At 44.9% G+C, this 16,937-nt stretch overlaps 1 protein-coding gene across 3 annotated transcripts in view; it reads right to left on the reverse strand.

Annotated features, from left to right (window-relative positions):
• The window catches only part of CRIM1 (cysteine rich transmembrane BMP regulator 1), a 203,502-nt gene extending 197,301 nt beyond the window's left edge, over positions 1-6,201 (reverse strand). For 2 of the 3 annotated variants that reach the window (XM_030034490.2, XM_030034491.2), the window contains exon 1: positions 5,377-5,883. In XM_030034490.2, coding sequence (XP_029890350.1) covers positions 5,377-5,728 — 352 coding nt within the window. In that variant the 5' untranslated portion in view covers positions 5,729-5,883. Of the gene's footprint in view, positions 1-5,376 lie in introns of all 3 variants that reach the window. The other variant, XM_030034489.2, reaches the window with a different exon arrangement.
• Between the last annotated feature and the right edge of the window lie 10,736 nt (positions 6,202-16,937).

Below are 16,937 nucleotides of genomic sequence, written 5' to 3' on the forward strand. Positions count from 1 at the left end.
TACTATTTGACAAGTTTGAAGGTAGTTTAAAAAAAAACAAAAAACAAAACCACAAAGCCCACCACTTTAAGCAGCATGATTTTGGGGAACCTGATGAAACAACCATTTTCTATGGGAAAAAGTCCACATCAGCAGAGGATGCTTGCAGAGTCATGTGAGATCAAATGGTTTAAAAAAAAAAAAAATAAAAGAGAGTATTCCTTTTAACAGAAGTTAAGAGATTTAGTCATTCAGCCTACCCATGGTGAGATTTCCCGTTTTAAACTAACTGTGCTGATCCACAACAGCAAAAACCTACCAATTCCTGCATCAGTATCCCTCCTCATATCTGTTGGACTTTTCCATTTTGTTTTTGTTGAAATATTGGAACCAAGCGATTTCTAAAATCGAAACATGATGCCCAGAAACAGAGAGGAAACCATTTCCAAGTCAAATAAGCACCTGATCTAATTCAAATTCCATGCCACAATCAAAGTTACATGTTCTTACCGATGTTAAGATTTCAGCATCGACACAAGAGTAGAAATAGCTTATAAATTATCCAACCTGTGCATAAGAAGTCACTGTGTGCCTAGTAAGTGTTTTCTGCAGGGTAGGGGAAGGGGACTGTTAACTATGGTCAAGACTAGCATAGCAGAAGCTGAACATTTGCCAAAGAATTCTCCTTCCAGTTGTACAAATTCAGTAATTTCTGTGATAATTTTTTTTTGACGCCATGAATAATTTTTCCATTTTTTCCTCCCCTGATAGTCTGGATTACTGATAGCCTTTGAACCAAGTATTTTGCCCACCTTCATGCCAACAATCATTTGGTGCACCACTTAATACCAATTAAGTCCCCAACTAGATCATCAGTTCCAACACTTGCTGTTGGTAGAGGAAGTTCGCTGAACACATATGGACATCAGAGCTATTTGGACATTTCCCCAGACATTCACTACATAAAAGAGTAAGAAAACAAACAAACAAACAGTTAAGAAATCTGGGCAACACTGTTCCAGTCAAACAGATATAAACAAGCAGGTCACCCACATGTGACTCCTAAATTACTTGAACTTTGGTAACTCTTACTCAAAGCAAAATACTACCTGATCTTTAGGGGTCTGGACTGCATCACAGACAAGAAGCCAAGCATGTTGTACAGAAGTCTGTCTGGAGACAAAGCTTCATGTTCCAGGCTTTGGGTCCACTGACCCATCAGATACAGAGCATGGGACTGAGAACGAAAACAAGGTTCTCCCACTGGTACTAGCTACAGAAGTTATAAGCAGCAGCACTACTTCTGGTAAAAATACTAGCAAGTCTGTAAGTAAGTTGTTCTTACTTCAGAAAAGCAGAAGAGAACTCCATTACCATACATGTAAACTGATGCTCAAACAAAAACAGCTTAGCTCTCCTCCTCCCAATTTTGAAAAAGGCTAGGTTTTCAAAGTTTCATTTCTTCTCATCAGCTCCAGTTTCACTGCACTTTGGTTACATACAATATACTATGCCCTTACATATCATACTCTATTATGTTTCCAGGGGAGGCAAATTAGTCCACAGTAGGCTTAAGGGGGGGGGGGGGGGGGGGGGGGGAAGAGAACACCAAAAGCTCTCCCTGCTTGTCCCAACAAGGAGTCAGACAGACAATAATGCTCCAAGCTCCCAAAAAGATGCAGTTCAGCAGAAGAGACTAGGACTAGCCACAGTAGGGCAAGCTTCTACCATCATCCTAGAGGATTAACCTGCACGCTTCCTGATACTTGCCTAAAATCTGCTACAGCAGCTTTCTCCTGGTCCCAAGGGAACCCCAGTTCAGAAGCTATGCATTAGGCAGACAAGCCTCAAGTATTCAAGGCAAGTCTTAAATTACCTGCAGTAGGCAAAAAGAATACAGCAATAACTGTATTCCCCAGTCCCCCAAAAAAACCCAAACCCCACTAAAAACAAACAAAAAAAACCCCAAAACAAAGTACTACATGTTATTGGTCAGCTACCAGAGCAGAAATACCTTCTTTCAATGGCTACCTAGACGCTAATTCATACGAAGTATATTCTAAAAGGAACCGAAGAACACAGTGAGACTAGCAGTTTTGTTAACAATGCATTTCAAATATATCGCAAAAAAAATGTTTCTATTACACAGTTAAAAATAATTTCAGCTCATTTTCAGTGTTATTTTATATGCTACTGTTATGCCTTAGAAGAGTTTAGCAAAGCAATCAAGGCCTCTGTCTAAAAGCACCAGGAATTGGGGAAGTGTTGAAACTGAGAAAAGAGAGTCATCACAAGAAATGCCTTCACAGAGTAACCAAACTTCTTTGGCAGAGCTTTTCCAAGGCTTTCCGATTCCCCGGAAAGCAGGAATCCTGCCCAGCTGGACTGCTGCAGAAGCCAAGACTAACGCGTTTCTAGAGAACTCCAGTCTAGTTAGGGGGTGGCTCTAGGTCTACCTTCAAAGGCAGAGACCAAGGGCAGTCCCTGCTTTAAGCTCAAAATTTCTCAATGTTAAGAGTGTTTGGAAGGGGCTGTAGGCTCTCGACACCTCATCGAACCAATCCAGCAGCACCCCTGTAAAGCCAGCAGAAGCTGGAGACGTGCAAAGTCTCTCAAGATTGCCCGTCGGAAAGGGTAGCCACCTACACCGGGGGAAGCTGACCTCAGAATTATTCTTTACCAATAATACAACTACATTCAGGAAGGGTATTTACATACTTCAGGGCAGTGCCACAAATTAAGCCTTTGAACTGCAAAAAGATGTGGATAGTTAAGGTGGTGAGATGAACAAAGACTTCCTTCAGGTTTTAAAAGGATAAAGAAAAGAACCGAGAATCAGCAACAGATTTCATTAATAAACACTGGTTTAACAAAGACTACTCCATTTCTAGTTTCAGAAGAGAGGCTACCAGTGACAGATGCCACGGAGACTTCTCCATCAGGTGTTACAGAGTTCACTTACGCCAAGTGCGTTAAATACTAAACCGAAGTTAACAGACAAGTATTTTTACCTGCTGCAATTCCAGCACACGAAGTTTTCTGTAGCCTAGTAAATGTTGATACTCTGAGACAAGACACCGCTGAAGCTTCAAAAATGATAAAAAAAAATAATGCTTATAACTGTAGCCAGTAGGGGTCATTTCAGTGTAAAAAATTGCAGTGAAAGAAAAGGCTAGAGACAGGAAGGAGAGTAAAAACATCACACATTTCTAGTCACACAGTTCTGTAAATCACTTCCATTTCCTCCTCCCTGAACTGGGGTAGGAAAGGGTTTGCACTCCCAGTACACAGGATAAAAAAAAATAGTAGCCTTTATTCTGTTACTGGATAAAGGCACAGCTTAGTACTCACACATCAGACATCACCAGCCTAGCCTGTTGCATGCGTGCCTGTAAACTGCACATTTGTTTAGGTCACCATGATCAAAAAAATAGAGCTAATCAACCTCATTTTTGTGATTGGAGGTAGTATACTAAGTCCCCTTTTTTCCTTGCTGCCACCCCTCATGCACAACACACACCATGAATAACATCACATTACTTCTGTTGCTTAGAATGAGGCAGTTTCCTGACAATTCAGTAATAGGTATTCCAGGACTATTTATGAGGCTGACAGTGCAGCTCAGTTGCTTTTCATTTATGAGAATGAAAATTAAATAGATAACTTCTCCCTGACTATTCTTATAGGGACAGCTGGAACTAGCTCCTAACCACAACACTAATTGAAATGCAATCTTGCCAACAAATGCTTCATACTATTTTCAACAGTAGATGGGACGTGTTACGAGTTGAACTACAGCAACGTTCAGATTGCATCACTTCAAAGGAATGAAATACTCCTAAACTGCCAGAGACGTCCGTACTCTGTGATACAGCAAGGGAGTTGAAACATTAAGGCATTTAACGACTGCATGCTTCTAGTTCCTTTAACCAAGGGGGGGGGGGGGGGGGCAACACACAACACGAAGGCTCTTTAAGCCAAGCTTTTACTTGAAAACATGCAAAGAGAGAAACTCATGCAAAACCAGGTAGGTTTTTAAAGTACCTATTCCCTCTTTGCTTGTACTTTTCTATTTAAGAAAACTTTTCCAATACATATTAAAAATAATGGTAATAGAGAGAGACTACAGCAATCTACATATTCAGCAACATGGTCTCAACCAAAGTCTTCAAAGTACTTCAGGGCCATTTTTAACTGTTTAACAACAAAGCTTTTAACCCTGGAGTTCATCCTACCCAAGCAACAACTGCACAGGCTGATGGCACTGGTTACAGCACAGGCGGGACATACTGCCCAGCTCTGCTCTGGTTTGCGATTTATTTGTTCGGGATGCAAACGGAGTTTTAAACTAATAACGAGCGCCGGGACAAAGATCAGCCGCCCACTGAAAGTGACCGGGTTTAGCTCTCTCAAAACAGTGCATCATTTTAAATGCAAGTTTTTTTGGACAGATGCTGCCTCACCAGCTCTCCGGACTTTCTACTGCCCTCTACCCGCCGAGAGGAGACCGCCTCCCTCTCCTTTTCCAGAATTGTCGAAGCTCCCGCTCCGAGTCTCACATACATTTATACATATCCCAAACGACTGGTTATTTGTAATCTCTTTACAGCGCCATGTTTTCCCTCAACTTGGGGGAAAAGGGAGCTGGAGGTACAAGACAAAAAGAGACTAAAAATTTGCCTTTGGCCTTTTGTTAAATTATTATACATAAAAAATAAATCTCAGGGACTCTGATAGACACAAAACTGGAAGGTGGGGGAGGTGGGGGGTGAACTCCTCTTGCATTTCGTACCAATTCATCACCTCACAAGCAGCCGGCAGGAAGCAGAAGTGACTTTGAGAGGAGTTCTGCCGTGGGGACTTCTCCCTCCCCCTTGATGCTCCAGCAGGGGAAGAGACATCCCTTATCATCCTATACCGAGTAGGACAGGCGGGGAGATATTAAGTGACAGGAACAGGAAGGAAAACTTTACAACAGATGATCAGCCTTTGTGTTTCCTTACAGAGAAGGGGAATCCGGAACAGGCACCATGCGTGCACGACTGACCTCCGCCGATCTCCCATCTGCCAAAACCCCTTCCCAAGCCCTTTTATCACAGGATTTTAGTCGGGCATCAGTAGTCGCTGTAAGCTATTAGCAAACCAGCGAAGCGCTATGGAAAGCAAGAAGTGGAAGAGCCTGGAAGTTTCGGCTCAGAAAATTAAGGGTGAAACTTTTAAAAAGGGGTTTATTTTTAAGCAGGGAGGGTTAAAAGACACCCTCGCGGATGGGACAGGCGGGCGGCGGCGGGGGGAAGGAGGGCGCCCTCCTTCCCCCCCCGCCGCCCAGCGGGTACCCCCCACCCCGGGGGATGGAGGGATGGATGGACGGATGGATGATGTCCCGCCGCCTCTCACCTTCGCAGACGCCCACTTCGTACTCGGTGATGGAGTCTCCGTTAAGCGGCGGTCGGATGACACAGCGCAACCCCCGGTCGCAAGCTCCGTGCAGCCCGTAGACTCCCCCGCAGCTCTCGTTCCGTTGCCGAGCGCACATGAAACAGCAACCGCAGATGCCCAGTACGATGCTACCGGGGCAACTCTTAGGTTCTTCGCATTTGGATTCGTCACAGGGTAAGCAGACGAGAGCCCGCGTCCCCGACTCGCCCAGCAGCAGGGCCAGCAGTAACAGCCACCCCGTCGCCGCCAGGTGCCAGCCGCCGTCTCCGCCCGGGCGTCTCCTCCCCGCCGAGACCGCTGCCAGGTACATCCCGGCCGCCGCAGCCCGGCCTGGGCCGGGGGGGGGGAGCCTCTCGGAAGCCCCCTCGCCGGGCGGCGGACCCGAGCGTGCCGCGGCTCCTTCCCGCCGCCCCCGCCTCCGGCCCCCCGAGGAAAGTTTCCTCCCGCGGCGGCGGCGGCCGCTTCAGCCAAACTTCTCCTCCGGGCGGCGGCGGCTCCGCCCGCTGCCCCCTCCGGGAAGCGGCGTCCGCCAGTCCCTTCGTCCCTCGCCCGCCGGCTCCCGGTCCCGCGGCACCGTCCACGCCGGCGGCGCGGCGACCCGCGCGCGAGCGGCTGCGAGCGAGCCCCCGGGTGAGGCGGCGGCGGCGGCTGGCTCTGCCCCGCTCGCTGCCCGAGTCCCGACTCGCCTCCTGCCTGCGACTCGCCCCGCTCCGAGTGCGCCCTCTGCCCTTCCCCCACTGGGCGGTGATAGCCCTCACCCCGCCCCGGCTGCCTGCTCGCGCCTCCTCATTGGGTGTCGCGCAGGCTGGCCCCGCCCGCTCCTCCTCCCGCCCCCCCGCCCCCGATCCTGGGGCTGGGGAGAGAGGCAGCGGAGGCGAGGAGCAGCCTGGGCCCCACAGCGGCCGCCGCCGCCTCCCCCCGCCCCTCCCCTCCCCCGCCCGGGGCGCCGAGCGCGGAGCGGAGCGGAGCGAGGCGGTGGCGCCGCCAGACCCCGGGGACGGGCCGGCGGCGGCCCGGGGGACACCGGGGGTGGGGATGGAGAGGGCCCGGGCCCCGCGAAGGGCGCAGCCACAGCAGGGCGACGTCGGGGGGGAGTCGCGAAAGGGGCCTCGCGTCCCCGGCCGCGAGAGCCTCCTCCTCTTCCTCCGCCTGCCCCCCCGCCCCGAGGGGCGCGGGGATCCGGGACGGGGAGCGGTTCAACGCCCTCTCAGCCCCTGCGCCACGGCGGGGGGAGAGCCGCCCGCTCCCCGCAGCCAGGCCCCCGGTCGCGCCCAGGTGCCCCGCGGGTGCGGAGCCGTGACTGGCCCGCTCGGCGGGGGCTGCGCCGCTGCCCCTAACGGCTGCCGCCCCGCTCTAAGGGCAGCGGCGGCGGAGCGCTGTCCCGGGCTGCCCCTCCGCCCGCTCGTAAACAAGCGGAGGTGCCGCGGCTCGCCCGCGGACCTCGGCACCCGACACCGCCCCCGGGCCGGCTAGTGGTCTTCGCCGGCGCACGGACAAGAGGCGCCCGCGGCTGCCGGCCGGTCTCCCCGCCGAGCGGCTGCCGTCGCCGCCCAAGCCGGCCGGCGTGCCTCGGGAGCGGCGCGGGGCGGGCACCCGCGGCCCTGCCGGCGCCCGGTGCGCTGGGGCAGGGCGGCCCGGAGCCGCGGCGGGAGGTGCGGTTGCCGCGCCGCTGCCGCGCTGGGCCCGGCGGCGGGGGCCGGAGCCCGGCGGCGCCCCCGGAGGGCCGGCAGGCGGCAGCGCTCGGCGCCCGGGTCGTTTTCGGCGGAGCGCGTCTGGAGGGGGGCTGCTCGCCCCGAGCCGGGTCGGAGGAGCGACCGAAAGAACGGCGTTGCCGAAGGGCGCGCAGCTGGCTTGTCCGCGCTCGGTAACCGCGGGCGGCAGCGAGAGACGGCAGGGAAACGGGGAGTGGTTGCCCTCATGAGGGCAGCCCCTCGGTGTAACCGAAGAGCGGGGTCCGCCGCTGCCGTGTCACGCCTTGCCCCGGGTGCGAAGGCGGCTGTGGGAGCAACGTGTTCCGCTGTCAGAAATGCCTGAAGCTGTGGCGGTTGAGAGAATGAAGTAATTCACTGGGCAGGTGGGGTTGTGTCAGCTGCACGGTGCTGAGCCTGGAAAGTCTTGGGTTGCGCATACCGGTGCCAGTGATGTGGGAAATTTTAGGAGAGAGGTTCTGGAAACTTAATACAGGTTATTACGGCGAGTGCCAAGGTATGGCTTCTACAGTTTCTCCAGTCCCACACGCTTGTCCACTTTAGCGGAAAGAACCGGTTCTCGTGTCAGTGGAAGAGCTGCTATGTAAGGGCAAAACTCCCCAGTGGTAAGGCAAAGGACAAGTTACTACCAGTGACAAAAGAAACTATAGTGTAAAGCTTTGTCAGCAGTAGCGTACCTTTTTGGTTTGTTTTAGAAAGCACTGTAGTTCACTGTCGTTCTACTCCAGCCTAAATGCCTACTGGTAGCAAAGGTTCCCTATTACTGGCACAGGCCCATTACTAATGGAAACAGTACATCTGTGTAACATGCTGAGAAATAAAGCATTTCCATATTTGTCTAGAAGAAAGCATTTCCCATATTTGTCTATTATTAAAAATAATGATGTTTTTAGCATACCAGAATGACTGCCTATATTCTGATCCATTCAGAACTTAAATTAATTGTAGACAATTATTTTTAAAGAGCTACAGATGCTTTAGTTAGCCCCAATAGTTTGCAAGGCATTGGGTTGTTCTTCAGTGAAACGCTATTATTGTGATAAAACACCGTCAATACAGCATACATTACATGGATTAGGGCCGTTCAGCTGATGTATCTCAACAACAAATGGACAATGAGAAGCAGCCATCTACTGGGCATCAGTATTTGAACTGATACTGTGCTACATTTTTAAATAGATTTGGAAAGTAAATGACAAGCTGATGTCATTAAAGGCACCCTGTCTCGGTGTAAACAAACCCAATGCATACGTTGGAGAACAACCAAAAAGACTGTGTGTTCCTGTGTCCTGGAAAGCAGTAAGTCAGGAAAGCGCCTGGAAGGTCATATTAGACAAGCACTCAAACTCTGAATGTTATGGCAAATGGAGAATACTCCCAGGTGTAGCAACACGCCAAGCAAGAACTTTTGTACTGTTTCCACAAAATGCTGGTTCTTCCCTCAGCCCTCTCGTGTCAGTTTGCCGAAGCACCTGCAGGGGTCAGAGTACTTTTGATTCACCAGAAGTTTCCACCAAAAAACCCACTGTGATTTGGATGAGAGCAGTTTGTAAAAACATACGGTTTCCTACGAACTGGAAACATTGCCTTTTGGTCATGTCTTTTACTGACGAGGCGCATGAAGGGGTTTTACCTTCTATGTATAGCGTCGCTGAGATTGCTTTTCGAATGAGGCATACGGTTCCTGCGGCTGTATTTTTAAAACACTATTCACAAACCCGAGATTGTGCAGAGAGGAATCACAGAAGTGATTTCAGTGCTAGAGAGGATGCTGCACAATACAATACATGATCAGAGACTTGAATTCAATAAGCTTAGTTTATCAAAAGATGAAAAGCAAACTGATTACACTGTATTAATCCCTTCATGTGGAAAAATGAACTGGTCTATGAAAAATATGTAGGTATTTTTCCAGGACTTGTGAACATTGCCAGCATGGAAATCCCAGACATGTTGGATTGCATGCACAGGCAGTTCAATATTTCCCAGACATGCCAGACCTACCAGTCATGTACTGTACTGATGTGCAGTATACTCAATGCACAAAGAATTCATTGGACCTACTGTGCCTGTTTGCCTGTGTGGGAATGAACAAAGAAGTGCTAGAAGCAGTACAAAAACAGATGAAGAGGAAAGCTACGGGCAGCTTAGATAAGAATGTTGTAGGGCCCTGAGAAAAAGAGAGCAAACTTTTGAGCTGACTGCCAAACGAGAGAAGCTTCAGCTGTGAACAGGATTAGTACCCTGCTTCATACACTGTTTATCCAGTGATAGCTGCATGTAAGGGAGCAAAATACAGAAATATGTATGGAACAAGGACCAAAATTTAGGGTTCTTTTCTCCTTATGCCTTGCCCTTTAGGTACAAGTCACAAACTGCTCATGCATAAGCTTGTGTTTCCCTTTTCTGGCCCCAGGAACCTAAATACTTCATTGCACAGTGGCACAGATTCTACAGGAAAGGTAGAGAATGCTTCTGCCCTAAACCTGAGAAGAGTTCATAGGGACAATGAGGTACTCCTTGGAAATCAGCAAATCTGATATCCGACGACTTTACAAGGAAAGTGAATATCCCTGCTTTCCCCAGCAAGAAGCAGTGAAGGATCCTTACAGGGAAATTCACTTACCCCTGTTTCTTGCTGCCTCTTGATTTATTAAGGGGTCTACTGATCCAAATAGCTTAGGAGTAAGTAGATTCAGCTACTGAAGTGAAATCCAGCTCTTAATTTCCCCTAGAAACAGGTTAGTAAATACTGCTAAATACAACTGTGGGAGGAAGAAAAGCATTCTGATAAACAGACTGTAGCAGCTGAAATTTTCTGGGCTTGTTTTCCTGTAATGTTAGTGTTGTATCAAAGCCACATCTAGGCTGGATGAAGTTGCAGCAGTAACCGAGTGGAGCTGTATAGCTTTCCTGGTCATCACGTAATGTGGAGCTTTTTCAAAACCACACAGTGCTGTGAGAAAATTACTACCCCCCTTCACTAATTACTCAGTCCTGTACTCACTCTCCTTCCTACTGGTAAATCTCCCCATGTGAAAAATAGGTGTTCAGCATAAATCTCCTGATCAGTCTGATATTCACAATAATGACAACTGAAATATAGATTTCTATGACATAGGTGAAGATAACATTTATACTACCAAAAATAAAACCATCTCCCCCCTCCCCCCAACGCTAAGTAAAATATCAAAATGTCTCCATTTCGATTCAAAAGATTGTTTCTACTGTGCTGATATCTACTGGTAGCTCCTTACGTATCTCTGAATTTGGGGAACATTGGTGATTTTAATACCAAAGTTGTACTTTTTTTCTTTGCAAATGTTTTGTTTCTTTTCTGTGCCTCGTTGCATCTTTGTTGCACATTAAATTCCTTTTTTATTCTTTAGTCTGTTAAGATCGTTTGTGTGTCCTTTGTAGCAGTCTCTTGACATAAACTCTTTCGTAAACAGGTTATACACATGAGCAATCTCTACTCCCAGAAAAAAAAGATCAAGATGAAACCTGCCACTAATACAAGCAGTGCTGAATTGGTCTGAAATACATGAGAATAATTTCTCTCTTCTTCACAGAGATATCATGGACTTACTACCTTAGTAGCTGCAAGGTGTTTCAAAACCCTTAAATGGAAAATGGTGGGAAATTGGGAAAGCAAATATGAGAATTCATTTTAATAGAAACAACCTTTTTAAGAATTGTTTTGAACCAGTTCATAATAAATAAATATCCCATTAGGTAGTCTCAGTTGGTTTTTTCAGCCTTATAAGCTTTTCCTCTCAGTTGAATCCCTAGCCTGGGAGAGCTCAGTAGTCCAAAATTTAAGTTTGGAATAACTACCAGGCAGAATTGTTTGTAGCTTTTTCCAAATACATCTTTGATTGCTCATATGGAACATATATACAAGTGAAAGGACCTGCTTTTTTAATGGCCTCAGAGCAACTGCATAAACAATTTTAAAATACAATTGCATGACTAATTTACTTGTGCATGCTTTTTCACAAGTTTAGAAACTATACATTAATTAAAATGATAAATAAATAAGCTATAAATGGAGAGGACTGGCCATTTACAGGTGCAGTTCTTCACATTGCACTTAAATCACTGAAATTGTGCATTCAGCCTCAGGACTTTTTCAGATCTGAACATTTTATAATATATATCTTAAAAATTGCAAGGTTAAAGAACTAGGGAGTCACTATCTGTTTAAGGCTATCTACCAGGAGCATATCAGGAGAAATAACTTCTATATCTAGAAATGCAATTTTGTATTTAAATTGATCACACTGAAGGTCACGTTGGTTTTAGCTTCTTTAGCACGAAGAAAATATTTTTAGCAAATAAGCACAGTTAGCAAGGAAAGACAATTTGCTGTCAGTTTACAAAAGAAGAGTAGAAGTCTTCTAAACTGGTATGTCATTCTAGGGATTATATGCTTTTTTATTACAGAAAATCTGGCCACCAGAAAAGTAGGTGGATTTGATCAGCATCTACATCCTTTTCATAATGCTGCATACTGATAAGATTTTAAATGTTAAAATATAAAACGGAAAATACTGTGTTTATTTCCCTGCAATCTGCTGTGTATCAATAACTGCAGTATAAAATAGATGAAATCCCATAGGATGAGGGATACGCTGGATGTGATCTAAAATTTGTCATAGCTAATTCCCTTGCTTAGTATGTCCAAGAGAAGTTCAGAGTTCTAGGCAAGGTGCTTCCTATTCTGAACATGGCTTTGAACTCTTGAAGGAAAAGCATGAGAGGCTGGAGTTGGTGGGTAAAGGCTAAACTGGTGGGTAGCCGATTATCAAGGTAAGTCAGGCCCTAGCTGTAGTACTCTTCATTTCAGTTCAAACTCATCAAAACTTGACTGAGCTTCAGACTCTTCAAATAACTGATTCAATAGGGGCAAAATGGCTCGTCCTCTGGTTTGCAGCTGAATCAAATGCTAAAAGGAAGGTTGTCTAATGAAATGCATGTGTGAATTGGCAACCTTATTCAGAGACCACTGAAAAAAGATTTTTTAATAACAACATTAATGACAATTAAGATCTCCCATTTTTCTTTTTCTAGGAGGATTATACCTATAAAACATCTCCAAAATATATTTTCTGTGTTAGAGAAATTTTACCTCATCAGGTACATTCGTAATGTGTAGGCCGAGTCAGGTCTTGATTATCAAGAGTAACCTGAAAAGGGGAAAAAAAAGCACCCCCAAACCCAAACCTACCCCAAAACCGCAGGCAGTACAAGACGAACACAAGGTGGTCTTTGGGATCACGCAATGAGAATGCAATGGGGAAGAGAGTAGGCTGGTGATACCGGTGAATGCGGCGGGGGGGGGGGCCCGAGGGGTGCGGGGTACACCGGCGTGGCAGTGTCCTGCAGACACAACTCTCCGGCTCGCAGATGTGAGCTGGCTCATGGCAGGCCTTTCAGGTGTCTCCGGTCTTGCAACACAGTTAATCCATAACCCAGACAAGCCATCAGCAGTTGATTGAGAGGCAACTATGGCTGACCCTGCTTTACAGCAAGGGGGCTATATAAACCCCTGTGAGTTTCCTGACAATGTTTTCTATAAGTCTGTCAGGCGGCACGGTATATTCTGGCTGTATTCTGACTGCTGGAACTCACAGATGGCGGGGATTATCAAGACAATCTCAACCTGGCCCTTTACTTATTTAGCAAATTAAAACTATTTTTGTTGTCTTTATTAGAGCTGGATAGAAGCTTTCATTCCAAGAAATCACAGCATATTTCCAGTGTTTTTTTCTAGCTCTTTGTAGATTTTAATGCTGATAAATGCAACTGGCCATAAAAGCCACCTATCCCTACTGACTTGCTTCCATTTGTGTCTATAATCACCTTCGCTATTTCTGCAGATGATAATGTGGGTTAGCAAAAATGTCTAGGACAAAGTCAAAGGCTATTCTGATTACTACAACTTCATGTATGTCAGTAAGAAGATTGACTTCTGATATCTACCAAGTACCTTGAGGAAATCAGATTTTGCTAGTTCATCCGTCCATTCTAGGAAGATAATGTTGCTTATGAGAGTAAAGCAGAGACATTTTCCCAGAGTAAACCAGTATTTCTATAAATTGTTTGAACTTTATTTCTCTTGATGGATAGTAAATAGCCAGTCTAACTGTTCAGCTTTTTAACAGCTTGGTTAGAACTATGCACAGCTTGGATACCATTTGCAAAGTCTGTATGTCTAAAGTTATTGTGGTGTGGTTACAGTGAGAGAACAAGGTTAGTATAAATCAGCATTCATATCAATTTTTTGATCTGTGTGAGTTTTTATAACATCTTAGGGCAAAAAAACCAGATTACTGTATTTTTTCAAGGGTATCTAGGCCCTATTTATTCATTGTTGGGGGTTTTTTCTGTTAATATTTTATTACTCGTGTTGTGATATTAGTTGGCCTCCCATGGCTGATTTCAGTATATTAGCAATAACTATGAGCTAACTTCTGGGGTTTTTTCTTTAGAAATATGGTGACTTGTCTTGTAAATTGCTAAGTAGACTGAGAGTCTGGATTTCACTGTAGGATTCAACAAACATTAATGCACTCAGCCTATATCAGAAGATAACATCATGCTAGATTATATACCTTTTCTTTCAGGCTGCAGGAAGACATGTTCAGTAGATTTCCTGGTCCAGCTTGGCTGAAAGAAGGAAATGGACATTGCTATATACCCAGTGTTTTGAACAGCATTTATCTTTTCAAGAGTGAACTTGGAATCTTAAGTTTAGGGACTCAGGTGGGAGTTAAGGAAAGAACCAGGAAAGTAAAACGGTTTGCTTATAACATGGGCAGTGATATGGTTAGGAAGACAACACAGCATCTCCTGCTTCTCAAAACATTTCTGCCTCACAAAGTTAACATTTCAGGTAAAGTTGGGAAAATGACGGTGAGAGGAAAGAAGCCCTGAATGGTAGAGAAGCCTCAGCAATAAGAAGGATGGGAAGGAGGATGGTTTGATTAGTATGGACTGGTAGAGACCAGGCCGATAAGGAAGTTTGTTCAAGCCAGGGGAAAGATGGGACGGATGCAGTTATGGGGAATAGCATCCTACCATTGGTAGGAACTTGCAAGATACTAGCAGTTTCCTACACATTTCAAATTCTATCACTTCCTGACAAAGCAGTAAAAACCCAAGACATCATTGGTATTATTCTCCCAGTCCTTCCCTCTTAATATATAGGGAATTAATGTCAACAGCCTACTAAGTCATCCCCTTTAAAGCAGAAGGGTTCTCCTCTCATGAAATCTTCATGTCATCATTGCTTTTGAGCTGAAGCAGATCCCCCATTTTAGGAAATACTTTGCTTATGGGATTATGTTAAAGCAGAAATTCCCCTCTCCTCTCCTAGCTAGTTGATCTAGCCCCATGGCTTAACAACCTGCCTGCAGGTTAACTAGGCTCTAGACTGAGTAGGCAGATTTTAGCATGATTTAACTCATGATAATGGCTTTATTTATCAAAGACACTTTCTAAGGTTTGATATAATTAATGTGTTCTCTTGAGTGCTTGACTGACATATTTTTGCCTTTCTGCATTTCTGTCATTAAAAAATCTTTTCGTTTTTTTCTACAGAAAAGAAGATACAGAGAGTTTAGGTGACAAATCTGGAAAAAAGGTTAATCAACTCTCACAAGCCAATCTTTGAATTCTACCAGAAACATCACTACAGGGCTCCTATTATTTTATGGCAATGAAGCTGTTAGAGTTTTCTTACTTAGTAATAAGGAGAAAGATTTGCTGTTACCCTTTGTCTGCTTAACTCTTCACAGCAATGCAGACTAGCAGTAAAAATTTATTTTTTACTGGGCAGTTAATCTGCTGTAATTCTACAGATGATTTTTCATTGCTAGATTTGCAAACAGCAAGCAGATCACACCTGCGACTATTATACAGGACATATACAGCCTTTTCACACTCTGTCTCAGCTACAGTCCATCATGGGAAAGTGTAGCACTGTCACCATCTTGACTTGAGTTTTAGAAAGGTTTTTCTTGGCCTTCAGCTGGATCTCTTGGTCAGATTGAGACTAGAGTGCTGTTCCAGTCCTGTTGTCGTCCTACTCTTTGTAGTACATTTTAGGAGGATAAAACCACTGATACTGTCTCAGGAACATGAGCAGGTGAGCAGGAAGAAGAGGACAGTTCACAGTTCCCCTGACATATTTGAAAGAGTCTCAGAACAACTGGCAGCAGGATGTAACCAAAGTCCGGGTCCTTCCTACACCTTCTGAATCAGTTTTTATATCCAGCATCAAGCAAGGGCAAAAGCGTCCTGAGCCACTTTCCTCTCTTTGGTCATCCAATATAGGCTTTAGCAGATCAAGCTCCCAATACATTAGTTTTTTAATAACATTTTCCTATCTCGCAACTTACAGCTTTTTGGGGGGTTGTTTTTCTTTCAGACAAGAAAGAGTGTTCCTTGATTCAGCTTAAGTCATGTAATTGGAATCATATCATATATATGTTTTATAGAAAACCTTTCAGAATGAATACAAAAACAATATACAAATGTACTCTTTTAATTCTTAAAGTTCTGTAGGTATTCATTCTCAATATAACAATTTTGAGGCACAATTACACTTTAAAAATATAAAAAAGATAAAGTATTTTTGATTCTGTAGCTGAAGCTTAAAAAAATATAATTGTGCAGTATGCAGTATTTCAAGTCCACCTGGTTATTTCTGTTACAAATTATTCCATAATGTCTTTGATCTTTTACATTTGTTGTAAGAAAGGAAGATCTTCACAGACCCGCACTGAAAGCTACAGTTAAAGCTGTATTTACTCACAGTTGAGGTTGAAGCAGGAAGCACCTCATCTGGAAAATTTAAAGAAATAAGAATAAGAAATTAACAGAAAAAAGGCTTATGCATTCCATTCTACCTTCATACTATCTACAGTGTTATTACAAATGAACTGTAGTACTTCACAAAGGTTATATTTCCGTTCACCCCAGAAACCAAATGGGAACATAAACCCCAACTTTAAGTTTCCACTTTGATTTATAAAATTTTGATAATGGTCTGGTATGGTATCAGCTGAACAAGTCATCTGCCTTCCACAAATTGGCAAAGACATTTCCCTTAATTCTGCTGAGTTTTTCTGGTTTAGTGGAAGTTGTTACAGCTGCTATTTTGGCTGGTGTCCTTCAGGGCTAAAAGCTTGAATCTGTATAACTTCTGCTGAAGAGCCACCCTCTTCAGGTCAGGGCTGCTGCAAACTCAGAATGCGGGTGGAATGAATGCAGTGGTAGATGCATACACAGAATGTTCAATAGAAAAGGAAAATGAGTGACAAATAAATGGAAAGTTCATCTGGTGGCTGTCACCATGGCTTGATGATGATGAGTGATCACCCCTGACTGATGGGCTATCAGCTTTAAAGTACATTCTTATAGTGCGGACTAAGCAATCATTACAAAATCTGCAGTATGTTTAGACTCTCATCTTTCAGATACTAATTGTAAATGCCCTTCCCCCATGTGACAGAGATGGTTGGGGTCTTGCTCTTTGTAGAGGAGTTATCGTAAAACTCTTTGATTTGATAGAAAATTGCCCAGTGAGTTATACATCTGCTTAATAGTTAAAATTAGCAAACATATCAGTAGACCTTTCCTAACTCAATCTAAATGGCAGGAGATAGCATTTAGCAGCTCTTCTGTATTGGAGATTTTGGCTTTGTCATAAAAGGGAATGAGGTATACGTGGCAATTTTAGATAGCAGCTAGAAGTAGTGAAAGCTGGTATTTTTCTTTTTAGTGTAGAAAATAATCTCTCTG

The sequence above is a fragment of the Aquila chrysaetos genome, chromosome 13 (assembly GCF_900496995.4).
Source record: "Aquila chrysaetos chrysaetos chromosome 13, bAquChr1.4, whole genome shotgun sequence".
Lineage (NCBI taxonomy): Eukaryota > Metazoa > Chordata > Aves > Accipitriformes > Accipitridae > Aquila > Aquila chrysaetos.